General features: G+C 42.7%; 1 protein-coding gene across 4 annotated transcripts in view; it reads left to right on the top strand.

Moving 5' to 3' along the window:
• Positions 1-17,665, top strand: part of HIF1A (hypoxia inducible factor 1 subunit alpha) — a 355,909-nt gene that overhangs the window by 78,460 nt on the left and 259,784 nt on the right. For all 4 annotated transcript variants that reach the window (XM_069207397.1, XM_069207395.1, XM_069207394.1 and 1 more), the window contains 3 exons: positions 2,892-3,037; positions 3,185-3,269; positions 6,257-6,369. In XM_069207397.1, the coding sequence (XP_069063498.1) occupies positions 2,892-3,037; positions 3,185-3,269; positions 6,257-6,369 (344 nt within the window). The remainder of the gene's footprint in view (positions 1-2,891; positions 3,038-3,184; positions 3,270-6,256; positions 6,370-17,665) is intronic.

The raw sequence follows: 17,665 nt of genomic DNA, 5'->3' as shown, positions 1-17,665 counted from the left end.
CCGGTGATGATACACACCCAAACCACCGGTGATGATACACACCCAAACCACCACAGCCCTCTTCTACTGATGAAGATAAGGAGACATGAACTTGGAATATCTCTGTGAGATTGCAAGAGAGCGATGTGAACGCAGAGATCAAGCACAGCCCTAAATTTTGCCGATCAACTTAAAGGCAGGCAGTCTGAACATAAATTTCCATTCTCTTCACAAATCTACCAATAAGTCCTCAACTCTGCCATTGAAACATGAAGTCCCCCTTTCTGAGACACCTATGTCGTCATGCTGCATCCCAGAAGAGACCATTTCATCTCCTGTGCCCAAAAGGCATTGGTCCCTAGGTAATAGTGTGGTTTAGGATTTGACAGCAGTAGGCCTGTATTTTGACTCCTCTGACCCAGGGGGCCCTGCAGAAGATTAAATAGTCTAAAATTTTGCCCCATAATAGTGGCTCAAATGTTGCCCCCTCCCCAGTGTTTGGTTCTCCAACTCAGTCGTCAGCTTCTAAAGGATCACATCCTTCAAGTAGAGAGACACATTCTGTCTATAGAAAAAGGTAGGGTGTCACATTCTTGTCTGCTACCCTCAGCTTGGGTGTATGGTGCCTGAAGAGTCCTGGTGGTTGCAAAAAAGTACTTAGCTAGAACTAAGTAAAAGAGCAAATGGAGTTCGACTTCAAATGGGCCTTACCAAACAGAACAGCCCACTCAGTTGATACTGACCTTGTTCAGCCATCTTAATAAATCCCAAGTGCAGAGTGACGCCTGCAGAACCTAGCTGAGTAGTCTCTTCTACAGCCAATGAAGTCCTCAAGAGACATGTGACTTGCCTAATTCATCTACTCTAACATGTATTTGTGGTTAGACACTTGTCTTTTAGTACTTACTCCTAGTGCTAACCAGTCTGATTCATATATTTTTGAGCCCTTTCGTCTTGTGTGATAAGAGTTCTATCTTGGTGGCCATGCTATCTGCCAGACACACCATGAGCTGCAAGGGTTTTGCTCTTTAAAATCCTATGCTCTATTCCAGTGGTTCCCAACCTTTTGACTTATGTGGACCCCCATTTTAACATTAATGGAACCCAGGGACCCCCACTGAATCATCATTGGAATCCGGGGACCCCCGCCTGAGTCATTACTGGAAGCTGGGGACCTAATTTGTCAATATTTGTTAATATTTTTAAATTTTCTAAGCAGTCGCAGACCCCCTGAGAAGGCTTCGCGGACCCCCAGGGGTCCCAGGACCACAGGTTGGGAACCACTGCTCTATTCAAATAAATATTGGTCCCGAGGATTTGTTTCCCCTTTGATCAAGGGGTTCCATTTGAATGAGGCGATCATTGTTCCTGATTCTTCCCTCATCAAAATGCCTTTTCTACTAAACTTTCTCTTCAAAGTTTGAATGTAAGCTGCACCTTACACCCTTACCTGAAGAAAACGGGGCTCTGCAGTTTATGGCTCAATTGTCCCTGGTTTTTGGAAGCATTGATGCTGAATGTCAAGGCCACAATTAACAAATGGTTTACTTTCTTTATCACTCATTGTCACAAATTTGCGTGGGGTGACCTTCCATCTGACTTCCGCGCACAGTCCATCAGGGCTGAGGCTGCTTTGGGAGCGCTCCAGACATGTACCTGATGTCTCACATAGGCTGGGTGACCCACGTGAGCTATTTCCTGAGCATTCTGTTGGCATTGTGCTTCCACCTACAGTGAGGCTAAGTTTGACGGTTGAGTTCTCAAACTGTTTTCCATGGCTCAGGTTGCTCAATGCTACCATTTCATTCACCCTTTCACAGTCGTTGAAAAAGACCCACAAGTTAGGTATTGCAGAAAACTAGGATGTAGGATGAGGGCGGACTTACATATATGGTGCCTCCTTTGACTAACATGTTCTTTCCAGTCATCACTGCTGTCAAATTTTTCATCCAGCTGTTATACAAAAATACATACCTGCTTCCCCTTCTTAGGGTCGAACCTGCATCGCTTGCGCATGCGTATCGCTTGCGAGACACTTCAGTAGTTAGAAATGGGTTTGGAACCCCATCCATGTCACGTCTTTCATTGGTTCGTGGGCTTGCCTTTTAAAATCTTCTTGCTTTCATTAGTGGAAGGCATGCATACGTCATGTCTTTTCCGGTGGTTAGCCCTCATCGAGCTCAGCGACCAAGTACTGAAAACATGCGAGGCTCGCTGTTTTCCATCCGGTTTGTGGACTACTTTTTATCTTTTTTCACAGCGCAATCTCGCTTGGCAGAAGTCAAGCGCTTTGCATGACATCAACCCTGTTACATAGTTAATTGCACTTTTGCCGGTTACATAGATAATGCACTTTTGCCGATAGGTTTCACTACGAGTGAACTGTAGCAGCGCGATCGCGCTTTTTTTTCTTATTTTATTTTCTCCATTTAATGTGGCAGGAAAAGTCTGGTTGGAAGTTTACACCTGCTAATAGCTCTAACTCTGAGAAAAGCAAGACCCGTTGCATTGCAAATGCTTGTTTTTCTTCTAAAGATGTAAGTTGGCAAATGTGCAACTACATTCTGGGAATGTAGGGCCCATGACGCACATACTCGGGCGTGCATGTGTGGTACTGGCATACAAAGATCTGATGTGACCATCTTCAAAGCAGTTTCGTCCTAGCCACTAAGTGTCGGGGATAGCCCAACATTAATAATTCATAAGATTATATGGCTAAGGTACAGGGTCACCATAAAGACACATTTCTTCTGTTCTTTAACAGACTTTTCTTTACTGAATGAAATACATTCTGGCAGCAGAAAAGTATTTTTAAGGTAATGAAATTTAAGATAATTAAACATCTGATGTTTTATCTCTGCTCATCCTACCTCTGTTAGCTTGTCATAAAAATGCTACTTTTTATGTTGTAGGTGAGCCTGAGACTGAAAACGAGCTGGATAAACAACTAAACTGTTTCTACCTGAAAGCCCTGGAAGGATTCGTCCTTGTTCTCACCGATGATGGAGACATGATATACCTTTCTGATAATGTCAACAAGTGTATGGGACTCACTCAGGTAATTTCAGGAGTGGGGTGGGGAGTTAGGGGCGGGAAGAACAGTGAAATGGAGGTAGCCAGGATTTGGGGAAAATGTTTCATTCCATAAAACCTCTGCCACCCTTTTTATAGAGCTGTAACACATTTTGTGTATATTTTCCTACAGTTTGACCTGACTGGCCAGAGTGTCTTTGATTTCACCCATCCATGTGACCATGAAGAACTGAGGGATATGCTTACGCACAGAAATGGTGAGGGGGCATCCTTTTCTTGTGCATATTTTCAAACGGTGTTTTTTTTTTTTTTTTTTTTTTGAGGAAAATCACATTTGGAGTAGGCTTCAAATACATATATATATATATATATATATATATATATATCAATCACCATACGGGAATTGTAGCTGTTAAGATAGGTTTCACAAGATGTTGTCCTGCCAGACTCCTTCATAATGTACATGCAATGTGTAGTATAGTCCAAGTGATTATTTCAAAAACTGTTTGTGTGGGAGACGTTAGATAATTTCTTCAAAAAAACTATATAAATGAACCACTGAATAAAAAATACACATTGAATAGCTAAAACAGTGTCAAGTGTTTGCTTATTCTATTGAGCCAAGAAACCAAATATTTTCATAAATGTTAAAGCTATGAAACACTTGAACGTCTGGATTGCTTCTGCTTTTGTATAGTATCTGCAATTATGCCCTGTAGTCCAGAGTCACCATTCATTGACACCGGACTTCCTAGGGAGTAAATTGGAAACGAAGTAGAGTTGCACTGACACACACAAAGCTTTCACCGTTCGAAGAAATAATCTGGTGTTCAGCTGATTAATATTGGTGCAATGCATTTTCGAATCCCGGATGCAATTTGAGAGCTCTGTGTTTAAAAAAACAAAACTAAAAAAACTTCCTTTAATCCTGTGCAGACTGGAAAATAGTACGGGCGTGTTGGTATTAGTTACGCTGGTTATTTAAAGCACTTTGAATTCTCAGTGGGATTGACTGTTCAGGAATACCAATGGCATTACTACTGTTGTTGCCTCGATTAATCAAAAGTATGTTTGTCAACCCATTGAGGCATGGTTCACCTAGAGTCATTAAAGATACGTTACTATGTTTGTCTGGTTGTGTTCTCTTAGTGATTGTTTTGATTTTACTTTCTCCCCCCCCCCCCCCCCCCCCCCCTTAGTTCTCTATACCGGACTTTAATTTCCTTGAGAGCGCTAATGGGTGATGTTCTTTGAGCAAAATGGCTGTCAGCTGACCCTTTTAGCACTGATTTCAACCAATTCCATTGTTTGCAAAGAACAACCTCAAGAAAAGAATCTCAAATAAGTGTTTTAGCACTTATTTTGCCTCCATTTCCAATGCTTCCAATTCCTCTATTAACCTCAGTCTGTATAAAGTAGTTTTGAGGCATGTTTGCCTTTTTTTCTATTTTTTTAAGATAGTAGCAGCATCTGTTTTTCCCCATCTACAGTGTTTGCAGCACTTGGATTCTGGTGTTGTTGATTTCCGTGGTTTATTTTGAATCGTATAGCTACTTTGCATGCGAAGCAGGTGGAAGTGTTCAGCAACCAACTGCTACTGGAGTAGGGATGTATCCTCCTTCCTAATTATCTAAGCCTAAAAGGGTAACTATAAGATACTCAAGGACCTTAATGCCCTTATCTTTCACTCTGCCTGTTAGTGCATATCTGGTGCTCAGTCTTTAGTATTTTATGTAGCTTTGGTGACCCCTGCCTCACTTCTTTGCATTTGATTTACCTTGCTCATTTTTGTGGTCTGGCTTGATAGCACAGCTGTTGCCAGACAATGTTGTGAGCACCACTAGAAAGAGGGTCTTTGGATCATTTGGTTTATTTATCCAGATGCTTGAGCTTGAACCTTCAGGGCAAGAGCATTACAATGTTTTAGATAACTAGATAATTTATAGTGTTTTTCTTTGGCAGCAGCACAGATGGAAGGATGACCGTCCTTAACCTCCATGGAGGAGTAGGTGTGGCTTGACATTGCATCCTTCTCCAAACCTTTTAAGCGACATCAATATTATTCTACAGATCTTAGTTTCCACACAAATAAATTACCATTTCCTGCTAGTTACTTGTAATGCTTTGCATTACCATACAACATTCCTTTAAAGCCAGACCTATTGGCATTGCCAGTGCTTTTTACACTTTTTTAATCTCATTTCGCGTCTGTATATGTGAGTCAAGCATGTCTCTTTCTGTGACTTCATCACATCTGTGCCTGAATTTCTTTGCTTTTCTTTTTCACCCTGTGTCTCCCTCTCTTGATCAGTTCGTAAATGGGTCAGTGGGCACTCCAAATTATAATGTTGAGATTAATCTTTTCAATAGGTTTTGTACGTGCTGGACTGGTGGGCCTTCTGTCCTTGTGGTCATCTCCATGCTACTCGATAAGGTATATTTCGAAAGACCACTATTGTTCCGATCTGCACTTCAGTTTACAGCGTGTAGCTATGCTTGTAAAAATGTCTGTGTCCAACTTGTTGTCAATCCATAAACTTTATTCAGCATGGGTTATTCTTCACACACATCCATTTTTTTCATTAAATACAAATTGAACACGCGTCTTATACACTTAAACCCCAATGCAATTCAGGCAAATGTTTTATATTACAGGAAGGGTACAAATAACTGCTTCAAAGTGACCTTAAACTCTAACAACTTTTATCTGGTTGTATTGGTCCATACCAGCGGTAATATGAAATGGACGAGTGTAATGAGAAATGCCTGTTGGTGAATAAGTCATAATACTGCAAGCTTCGGAAACAGAAACTCAGCTGACCTTTAAAACCCTCCGATAATGTGATGCTAAAATGCCACACGTGTAATTTTTGCAAGCGTAACTGTAAGCCATATACTAGGGCGCGGATTGGAACTATAAATGTCATTCGACATATATTTCACCCACTACATGCACTCGTAATCTGTGTCTTTTGAAGTCTTTAATTCTCATCCCTATTGATTAACTCTGCCTCTTTCGTTGAGGCCTAATCCCCTGCTCAAACAGTCTCGCTTTGCACATTCCACTGCTTACTGCACATTATCTACACCTTGAGGGAAGAGAATAAGATAAAATTTTGATTTTGAAGTTGCATTTGTCTGTACTTTTTTGCGTGGCTAAAGGATTATCAGCAAGAAAAAAAAACACAAATAACTCTGTTAGCTGTGTATTCAAATTCGACTTTTTTTTTTTCAAATCTTCTAGGCAATTCAAAAAAGTCGAAAGAGCAGATTACAGAAAGAAGCTTTTTCCTGAGAATGAAGTGCACTTTGACTAGCAGGGGACGGACTGTGAACATCAAGTCTGCAACGTGGAAGGTAATCCGCTACTTAGCATATCCTTACCTAACTGTGCATTTTCAATTCAGCTTTATTTCGGTAAAACAATACCATAAAAGCATGCCAACACAATTCATACATTTCTAAAAGAAAACAAAAGCAATTTGGTAAAAACAGTAAAACCAGACCCATCAAAAGATTATAAGAAGAAAAAAATAAAATCCAGGACTCCCCCTAGGTCATACAGTACAGTTAGATAAAAGAAAAGGAATAAGTAATTGATCGATTAAAACATTATAAAAATACACAGTACACATCACTTTACAAATCACCAAGAATATTATAGAGTGGTCATAAATACAATCTGTGTGCACAAAGCAAATGGGATTGATATCTGACTGTTAATAGCTATGGCTGTGTACTGGCAAGAAAGTTCACTTGGTCTCTAGGACTATAAGTAAGCACAAATAATGACCATTGTAAGAATAGAATTTCGTGCTTCTTTTGTAGGACATTTGTCCTTAGCATACCAAAGTGCCTCTAAGAATCTTGGCAATGTGCCTTCCACCATCACATGTGGTCTTGTTTACTAGTTTTTAAGAGCTGAAAGGGAATCCCTAATGCCCAACGATTTATTTTCCCATACATGCCTATGTTCGGCTGAAAGCCATAAAAGGCAAACAATCAAGTATTACAAAAGACACATTATTCCATCAGCAATTAACACTCATTTGGCTACTAAAAGCCGACTGTCTGGATAAAAGGGAATATTAATCTTAAAAGCTATAAATAAGAATCAATTACAGTATTACATTTTTATAAAACCCTTAGAATTTGCCTCCAGTGCCATCAGGCACTTATTTTGCTTAGGTAGGGGAGGACTATTTAAATAAAGTGAATAAATAACTGAATCCTAGAGCCTTAGGCCCGCCTTGTCTCTAATAAATGAAATTGCTAGTAAAAACCGGCTTAAACCAAAGACAACATATGGTATCGTACTAGATCTCAAGAATCTTGCTGCTTCATTATAGTTCCTGATTCCAACGTTCCTGCAGATAGGTCGAAGCCATTTCCTCCTTGGTTTATCATAGGCATTGCAGTTTAAAAGGACATGGTCCGTCGTTTCAGGAGTCTCCATATTGCACAGCCCACAAATCACCTCTTGTGTTCTCCCATTGAAGGGGCCCCATTTAGAAGTAAAAGCCTTAACCTGGAGAGTCCCATATCGAAGCTTCATAAATAAGACTTTTGCTCGTCTAGGTTGGATAGTATCTATCCATTCCTCAGCATACGGTAATGGTTTCATATCCAGGAAACTTAAAGTGAGTCTACCTAGATCCTTGCTGTAGAGAGGGCTGTTTAGGGTAAAGTCCCAAAATACTTGTTTTAGTTGAATCTTAGATTGTTTTGTTAGTGTGTATGGTTCTTCCCAGTAAAATTTTAGGCCAAGAGTGTAAAAGCATTGTCTTATATAATGGAGCCACGGGAGGGAAATTGCCTTGTCCAAGTCTATAATCTCAATTAGCACTTGCCTATAATGGATTAATTCAGGGGTAGACCAAAGTCTACACCAGTAAAGCAAGGGCCTCAAGGCTGCCAATTTACCTATTTGTTTCATGTTGATATCATAGGTTAAAGGAATCAGTGGAGTAGATGGAGGGAGACCGAGTACCCCCCTCATAAAATTATTTTCCTGGGTAACCAATGGGGTTAGATTTATGAATCCCCAGAGTTCAGCACCATATAGAGCAGCAACCTGTGCTTTGCACCTATAAATCTCAAATACTGGTGAAACAATACTAGACCTTGAGCATTTGTAATTTTTGCTAATTGCCATGGAGCTATGCGCCAAGGAAATAGCAGCTTTATTAACATGCGGTGTCCATGACAATTTGGCATCAAGGAGTATCCCTAGATAATTGAAATTTGTTACTCGTTCCAATGCCTGCCCTCTAATCCGAATGTTTCTCTTGAGTGCTTTATGAGGGTTACCAGTCAGGTATTTGGTCTTGTTTGTGTTAATTTCTAATCCCTTCAGGCTGCAGTACTCGCTAAATTTATCTAATAGAGTTTGCAAGCCCATGGGAGTTTGAGATAATAGGATAGTATCATCTGCAAAGAGGAGGGCGGGGACAGGATCACCGTTCAATCTTGATGAGTCATGGTTGCTTTGTTTCAGAAAATGAACCAGATCATTAATGTATAGTGAGAAGAGGGTTGGGGCAAGCACACAACCCTGTCTCACCCCCCTCTTAATAGGTATTGGGTCTGTCAACTCTCCCTTTGGCCCCCACCGAACCTTTGCAAATGTATTCTCATGTAGTCTCTCTAGCTGGCTCAAAAGGTTCCCTGGCATACCCTGTTTCCCTAACGCAGCCCATAGGGAGTCCCTTGGCACTAGATCAAAGGCTGCGCGCAGATCCACAAATGCGATATAGAGATGGCCTTTCGTTAGTCTAGTATATTTCCACATTATCGTCAATAGCCTAAAGGCCTGATCGACTGTGCTCGTCTGGTGTCTAAAGCCGGCTTGGTATATGGTCAGTATGCTGTTTCCATCTATCCAGCTGTTAATCCTATTCAGCAGCTGTCTAGCATATACTTTTTGCGTGACATCTAAGAGGCTAATTGGTCTATAATTCCCTGGTTCATCCCTGGAACCTTTTTTGAAGACTGGGATTATTTCTGCCCCTTTCCATGTCTCGGGGACAAGACCTCCCCTTGCTATAGCGTTACTTAAAAGATTTAAATAGGGTGCCCAAATTTCTAAACTATGTTTGAACAGGTCCCCCGGGATTTTGTCCAAACCGGGGGCTTTCCCCAGCTTGATTGCTTCAATGGCGTTCACCGTCTCCTCCAGGCTAAATTGTAACTCGGGTAAGATGCCCTGAGTAGCTAGTGTTATATGTCTTGAGGGATAGAAATCAAGGCTGGGGGGGTCAGAATAAAGGTGAGTGAAATGGTTAACCCATGTATTGGGATCTATATGATGATCAGTAGAAATTATCCCCTCTTTACTACCATGGGTAACTATTTTCCAGAAGTTCCTAGCGTCACTGGTTTTTGCTGCTTCCAGGAGATCTTGCCATTTTTGATCCTCCCAGTTTCTTTGGGCAGTTGCCAGTGTTTTCCTGTAGCTGGCCCTTGCCTGTTGTATGGCCAATTGGTTCTTTTGCTTTAGAGCCTCTATCAGCTCTTTTTTCCTCTCCCTACATTTAATAGTGTACCATGGGCTGCTTGGGGTGATCTGCACCTTCTCCTTTTTGGGCTTGTACCGTGGCTGTTTGGTCAGGAAGGGTCTTAGTGCAATACTCATTGCTTGGTGGATGGCCGTGATGGGGATATCAGTAAGTTCATTTTCAACATAAGGCTCTAGGAGATTAGAATATGTATGGTAAATATTTGTCATAGTCTCCAGATTGCCTATTATTGCAGGCCATTTTATATCCCGTCTGTTGTTACTGAGGGAAGGTTGTAACTCCACCTTATTATGTTCTGCATATTCCAAATCCAAATCTAGGAGGTGGGCGCTAAGTTCAATTATTAACGGAAAGTGGTCACTTTCCCTTCTTTTATCTATTTTAAAAGTCACTAATCTTCCCCATGTACTTATACTATGTAAAATATAATCTATTTTCGAGGTAGAGTTGCCTCTCTGGAAGGTATCCAAATTAAGGCCTCCTTCACCCACTCTACCATTACATGCCCTCAGTCCATGTTTTAATGTAAGGCCCATAAGTTGCAATGCAGCCACTGTGCCTGGGACGGTTTTTTCTATTGTTAAATAAGGAATTGCTCTGGCTCTATCCTCTTCTTCTGCTAGATGTTCAAATCCAGTTATGGGTTCATAATTACAGTTAAGGTCGCCCCCTATCATAATTGTCTCTCCTCCTGGGATCATTTTAAGCAGATCGTCTAATAAAGTTATTTCAGGCGACTCCAAGTTTGTCCTTCTAGGTCTTATATATACATTGAATAAGTGGGATATTATCTTATTTTTTCCCCCCATTACCAACCATAAAATGTCATCTGACTCTGTGTCTTGCATACGTATCTCAACATTTAGTGAGATTTTCACCCAGACAACCAGTCCCCCCGACGGTCTCCCTCTGGCAGCTGAAATTGCACTAATAAAGTAGGTTTTATATCCTAGCTTATACGGTGGGTCTTTAAGCCAAGTTTCTTGAAAGAGACAGACATGATATTGATCAATATAGTCCTGCCATTCCGGGTCTGTAAGCTTATTTTTTAAGCCTGCTACATTCCAGGAGATCATAGTGATAGGACCCCTCCCGATTGGGGTAATAGCATTAGAAGTAGGGCTCAAATATGCTGTCGAATCTATCCTACGGGGCAGAGACTCCACTATATTCCCTGCCCCTGTTACATGAGGATCAAACCCTATGAGGGGCTCACCTACTATTGGGTCCCCAATTAGTCCCACTTGTGCCTGATCAATCTGGAGTAGTCAATCTACTCTTTCAAGATTGGAATCGGAGTTTCTATTTTGCAGTCCCTCCATGTCATTATACTTAGGCCTCGGGACTAGGGGTTTGGTAGTGTAAGGTTCCGAACTGAACCTCATGGCATTGATCGTGGGGGCGGCGGTTCTCTGTTCCATGTCGATCAGGCCTCTGTGCATTTTAATTATTAGTTAGTTGGGTTTTTATTCAACCGCAAATCAAACACAGTGTATGTTAAAACGCTTTACAAATGTCAAGATTGCAAAAGATGCAAAATACAGCAATTCAGCAATAGGAAGAAATGTACCATAGTGTTTGAAAAGTGCAAAACTGAAACAAACTGAAGGACGTGTACACTATGTTTACTTTAAGATTTGATGTAAAACAATAATTCAAGATATTGGTACATAGGGACCAGGCTACATCCATAAACCTTAGTGGAACGGCAGTAAGTAAATAAGTTACTTAACTGTAACTATAGTTCTCCAGTATTGGAATCTTTCATAGATTTCACATGCTTGAATCATTCCCCGTTGTCGAGATGAGAGTCCCTGGTACCTTAAAAAAGACAATGTCCCAAAGACATAACATCTATAACAAACAAATTCTCTTCATTTTAATAACCCATCCAAGTCTTTATGTGAAAAAGGACCAAACTTTAGCCTTATCCAATCAGAGAGTACCATGCTGTAGAACCCTCCTGAGAGAAGCTCCAGCACCTCAGATTTTCTAAGCACTAATGCACTAACCGAGATGATATGATATGTAAAGGTGAGCTTCCCCCGGGAGGCGGGTTGGTCGCATGTGAATCTATGAAAGATTCCAATACATTGCGGAAAAACTCGAAAGAGCCCTTTGAGAAACTGCATAATTAATCTAGATACCCACAGAGATGGAGCCGTAGGCGAAGGCCTGTAGCGAGCTATCGCCGCCAAGTGCACCCTAATGGATGCATGTGCCAAGCCTGTAGATGCCAGATGGAGGAGATAGTGTAGTATCCGCTCCGGCGGCGCTAGTAGCAGATCGATGCGCTCTTTCTGACACCACAAACAAAATCTCTTCCATTTCAATGAGTACGATTTGTTGGTGCTCTCAGCCTGGCCTTTGCCAAAATATCCCGACACTCAGGGAGAATGTCTAAATGGGCGAACTCATTGTGTTCAGGAGCCAGGCCGATAACTTAAGTGATCTGGGGTCTGGGTGCAAAATCTGGCCCTCGTTCCTCATCAGGAACTGTGGTGACACTTTCAGTGGACTGTCGTCCGCCTCCGAGAACAGGAGGAGCTCCGAAAACCAATGTTGGCGGGGGCCAAAATGGACCTATCATGATGAGTCTGCAATGTTCCTGTTATATCTTCGCATACACCCTTGATATCAGAGGAATGGGTGGAAAAGCGTAGGCAAATATTCCGCACCATGCCATCAAATGCATTCCCGCAAGAGCCCGGATGGTGAACCCAACTTGCGTAATAGCAGTATTTGGTGTTCTGTGGGGTTGCAAACAGATCCAGTTTGAGTTTCCACCCACCTTTTGAAGACCTGTTTGAGCACCCCATGATTCAATTCCCTTTCGTGACAGGAGGACGTTAGTCTGCTGAGAGTGTCTGCTGTCTCGTTCTGCTTTCCTGGTAAAAGTTCTGCTCGTAGACTGATGCTATTGCGAATGGCCCAATCCCAAATCGCCTGCGATTCCTGAGACAGGAGGAGATATTTTGTTTCCCCTGTTTGTTTAAATAATGCATCGCTGCAGTATTGTCGGTCCTTATGAGAACTGTTGTGTGCTCTATCCTCAGAAGGAAAGCCTGGAGGGCCAAGAAGATCGCTCTCAGCTGTAGAAAGTTGATATGATACTTTTGGAAGGTGTTGCTCCACTTCCCACTGATTTGAAGATCCTGAAGATTCGCTTCCCACCACTCTAGGGAAACGTCTGTGGTGATGACTAATGGAGGTCGAGGTGGCAGGAAAGGAAAGGAAGACCTACTGCTAGGTTCCTCTGACTTTTCCACCAGTGTAGAGCCTGGACCATCCGAGGAGTGACAATGATGAGATCGTCGTACGAGTTGTCTCTGTATCCACTGGAGATCTAATTCCTCCTGCAGGGGACGCATTCTTAGGCGACAAAAGGGGACTAACTGTATGCAAGAAGACATCATCCCCAGAAGCGATTTGTAAGTGCGTACAGAAATACTTTTTTCTTTGCACTCTGCTTGCCAAGGTAACGGGTTTCGCTTGTCTCTCCATCGACTGGAACGCTCTGTCTTTGATGGTGTCGATTTTTGCTCCTAGGAAGGTTGTTACCCCTGTAGGTAGGATGTTTGACTTGTTGTGATTCAGAGTTAGACCCAGCTCGCCGAATAATGCTATGCAGTCTGTGAAGTCATGAGCTGCTTGAGACGACCACGACTTGATGAGCCAGTCGTCTAAGTAGGGAAAAATCTGTATTTTCTTCTTTCTTAGAAAAGCCGCCACCTGAGCTAGGCACTCTGGAAAGATCCTCAGTTCAAGCCGAATGGAAGGACTTTGAATTGGAAATGGCTGCCAGCTACCACGAAGCAGAGATACTTCCTGTGGGCAAGTGAAATTGGAATATATTGGAATATGAAAGTATGCGTTCTGCAGGTCCAGAGATGTCATGTGATCTCCATGATTCATGCGGAGAAGAATATCTTGCAATGTGACCATGCAAAAAGTTTGGCATTTGAGGTACTTGTTTAGGCCCCTGAGATCTAGTATGGGATGCCAAAATTCCCGGTTCTTGCGTACCAGGAAGAAGCAGGGGTAAAAACCCGTGCCTTTGTCCGAAGAAGGAACTCTCTATTGCTCCCTTTCCGAGCATGGTCACAACCTCCAGCCGGAGTTGTTTTGGATGCTTCTGCACGTAGGTATGAGGAGGACAAGAAGGTGGGCGTTGAACAAACTCTAAAGTATGGCCAAATCGAACCATGTTTAAGACCCACTGGTCTGATGTAATTTGCTCCCACTTCTTGTAGCATTGTGATATCCCTCCCCCTATCTTCCTGCTCTGTGGCAAGGCTGTGCCTGAAAGTTGTCATTGACGTCTGGATGCTTCTTTACCCTGGCGCGGTCTTCACCTAGGAGGAGGTCTGTAATATGACACCTGAGGTGGTTGCCTTTGTGTATACTGAGGCCGAAACTGCTGCATAGTATAGGAGAGGTAACGAAAACTCTGGTAACCCCGTTGATATGTCGAGATTCCCCGACCTCTGGAAGCACGAAAGGTAAATTTCTTAAATTGGAATGTCCCTAAGGACCTTGCGGTGTCTGTATCTGGTTTTATAGCCTGCAAGGCTTCATCCACATGCTTGCTGAAAAATGCTTCCTCATCAAATGGGAGGTCCAATACCTTGTTCTGAACCACTGGGTGGAAGGATGTTGCTCTTAACCAACCCTGATGCTGCAGCACTGCTCCACCAGCTATTTGCCAAAAATATGTTTTTGTTATATCCGTAGCGCGGTCAGTCACCTCAGCCGAGGTGCGTTCACCCTCCAAGAGGATCTTCTTTATTTCCGCCTTAGTCTTCCGAGACGTGATCCAGATACAGGGAAATATCAGCCCACAGCTGTCTGTCGTACCTCCCTAGGATTGCCTGCGAATTTGCTGCCTTCATTATGAGGCCAGACATTGAAGAGAAACTCTTCCCAATGTTGTCTAGTCTTCTACCGTCTTTGTCCGGAGGGGTTGAAATTGGCATTGATGTATTTTTAGAACGCCTCTGCGCTGCCTGGGTGATAACGAAGTCTGGTTTCGGGTGACTAGCAAGGCACGCTGGTGCATCCTCTGGGGCCTTATACTTATTGTCCAGCCTGGGCAAGACTGCAGTTACCGTAGCTGGATTTCTCATTACTTTGAGACCTTCCTCCCAGATGTATCCACCTATAGGTATAGAGCGAACACTCTTTTGCTATGGCTCCTTGAAGTCGTATAAAAAACAATCCATCTGCTTAGATGGCATGGGTGTCCCAAATCTCTTTGCCGCCCTTTCAAGCAAATTATGGAAACCCCCAATATCTATAGGGGGAGAATCTACAGGGGTAGATGACGGAGAAGAGGGTGTCGGCAATATATAATTGTCCAATCCGAGTTGTCCTGCAATTCTGAGTCCGTAACCTGTATGAAGGACCTCTGCGGGGTACTTCTGGTCGATCTAGGGGATGCTCTAGGTTGTGGCACTGGAGTAGCAGGCATGGAAGGAGGTGGCACCTTCTGTATGTCCGGCTGCAGCACTGACGGAAATCTCCTCTTGTAATCTGACAACATCGACTGTAGGTCAGATGTAAGAGAACTCAGAACACAAACCATCTCCTCTGGAATATGTCTGCTGTTGCCGAGGAGAATAATACTGCTGATAATATTCGTGATCATCTTCTTGGCACTTTACATGAAGCTGCGAAGGGCTAGGGGCTGCCCCGAACGGCCCATCATCATCATCATAATCATCATCCTCTGAATCTTCTTCTTGAAGATGAGCTGGGATTAACGGAGTAATCTTACTTAGGGATGTATCCCCTGGAGTGATATTCCTTTTTCCAGCTGCAGACTGCACTTTCTTTTTCTTTGTCGACGACGGTACCGTCGACGAGGTCATCGGAACCATTGTCGACAGTGTTTTGATCTTTAGCGTCCATGGTCTAGATTTTGTCACTGTCGTCGTGGACGAGGAAGAAATTACCATTGCCAGGCAGGTTACTGTTGTTGTCACCGCTGATGTAGCCGCCGTGTATGTCCTCCTCATCGACGGTGGAATCATCATCGACGGTTTATCTTCAGAAGCTGAAGTAGGCTTTCTAAACATCGTCAACACCTTTGGAGGGGTTGTAGAAGGCTCTGAGGAGGATTTTGGCACCTCCTTCGATGTTGAAGGCCGATGGCTGGATTTTGAGGAGGACCTTTTCTCCTGAGTTGAAGATGAGACTGCAGCCTTCACCTGACCCATGTGAGGTCTTTTTTTAAAAGTCTTTGAGGGCTGTCTCGAACCCTTTTCAGATTGAGGTGATGTATGCCTCTTTTGTGATTTTCTAGAAGACCATGAAGACTCCTCACTGTCAGAGTCTGAAACAGGGTTCTTTCGTCTTTTAAGCTTTTGGAGCCAAATCAACAGCCTCCCCTCTCTTATCTTTCAAAGTCTTTGAAGAAAAGGTAGGACATACCTTACAATCAGCAGCCGAGTGTTCAGGGTAGCGGCAATATATACACTCTGTATGAGGGTCTTCTGAATGGAGCCTTTTCTTTCCACAAATACTGCAGGCTCTAAAAAGACTTTTCCTCTCCCTGTCCGACACCCTGCTGGTATAACAGGTTCTAGAAAGCATGGGTGTAAATCAGAGGCACCCAACAAGTAAAAAGACTTCAGAAATATTGAGAAATCTTCTCTCACAGAAACAAACTGAGCAGAGCTCAGAGGAGACTCCCTAGCACGACGTGTGGTAGAAAATCTGAGGTGCTGGAGCTTCTCTCAGGAGGGCTCTAGGTGGTGGTACTCTCTGATTGGCTAAGGCTCAAGTTTGGTCCTTTTTCACATAAAGACTTGGATGGGTTATTAAAATGAAGAGAATTTGTCTGTTATAGATGTAATGTCTTTGGGACGTTGTCTTTTTTTAAGGTACCGGGGACCCCAATCTCGACGACTGGGAATGATTTAAGCATGTGAATTTATGAAAGTTCCAATACTGGAGTAATTTCACATCTTTTTTGGATTATTTGTGGGAAGTGGTATTCCAAAAGTTATGAATGCTTCCTGACATGGATTGACCCGTTATTCTTATACAGCCTGCCTTTGGAAAACAAACAACAGTATAAGTGGTTTGAAAGGAACTCCAGAGATGATCGTTCAGTTCATAATTGAAAGAGCCTTGAATTAGGGATTCAGGACCTGCCAGAGAGTCAAGCACATCTCTTCTATGTTGGAGGTTTGATCAAGTGCAGACCCCACCCTGACACTGGTCATTGTAGTGATAAGATTTGAAATGGAAACCTTTACTTGGATGTTGAATGAAGCACAGAACTATAGCACGAATGGGACTATAAATACATCCACATGGGACGATAGCTTTAAGTATAATCTGATAGCTCTATGGGAAAGAACAAAGTCTCAATTCAGCAACACCCAGACTTAGACTCCAACTTGTCATTCTTGTGTTATACTTGATCACTCACATAAAAATGTATAACTTGTTGGATTTAAGGGTAAAGAAGGCTTCCCTTGCTCAGATGTTGCACTAAATTATCCAGTATAACCCACACAAATTGTTAATAAAGTAGTTGTTTGTAAAAGAAAGCTCATGCACATATGAAAAGGCAAGTTAAACTTAAAGATGGGTACAAATATTAGAGCCATCCAGTTTGTTGGAATGTGTCACAGATTGTTCTCTGCGTTGACAGAAGTAGCAAAAACAGAAGTCTTATGTTCTTCCTTGCCGACACAAACTCGTTTGTGCATATTGTTTCAAGATAACACTCAGTTAACTGGCGTTTGAGGATGCAATTGATAGAATTTCTATAGTCCTCCCTCTTTTTAAAATGTTCTGTTTAGTGCAGGTTTCATTTAATTTGTAGATGACCAGTGTATATGGACCTTTCACAATTCAGCTAACTGTGACCTATTATTGGAGGCGCGTTTGGTGGCGGATTGGTCTGGTGACACGCTGGCGTCTCTGCGGAGCGCAGTTTCTCTTTATGAGGAAGCATCTATGCTGGAAATTTGTTTTCTAGGGAGGTTTGCCAAGGCGAGGCGCTATGGCGAGGGAGAGAGGGCCGTGCGCACGCTGGCAAGCATGCTCTGTAAACCTTGGGCCAGTAGTTATGTCACTGAAATAGTTCTGAGGGAGAGCACGTGGCGGGAGCGGACGGCGTC

Source organism: Pleurodeles waltl, chromosome 9 (genome assembly GCF_031143425.1).
Source record: "Pleurodeles waltl isolate 20211129_DDA chromosome 9, aPleWal1.hap1.20221129, whole genome shotgun sequence".
NCBI lineage: Eukaryota > Metazoa > Chordata > Amphibia > Caudata > Salamandridae > Pleurodeles > Pleurodeles waltl.
Note: the sequence above shows the minus strand (reverse complement) of the source record. Positions and strands in the feature narration are given on the sequence as shown.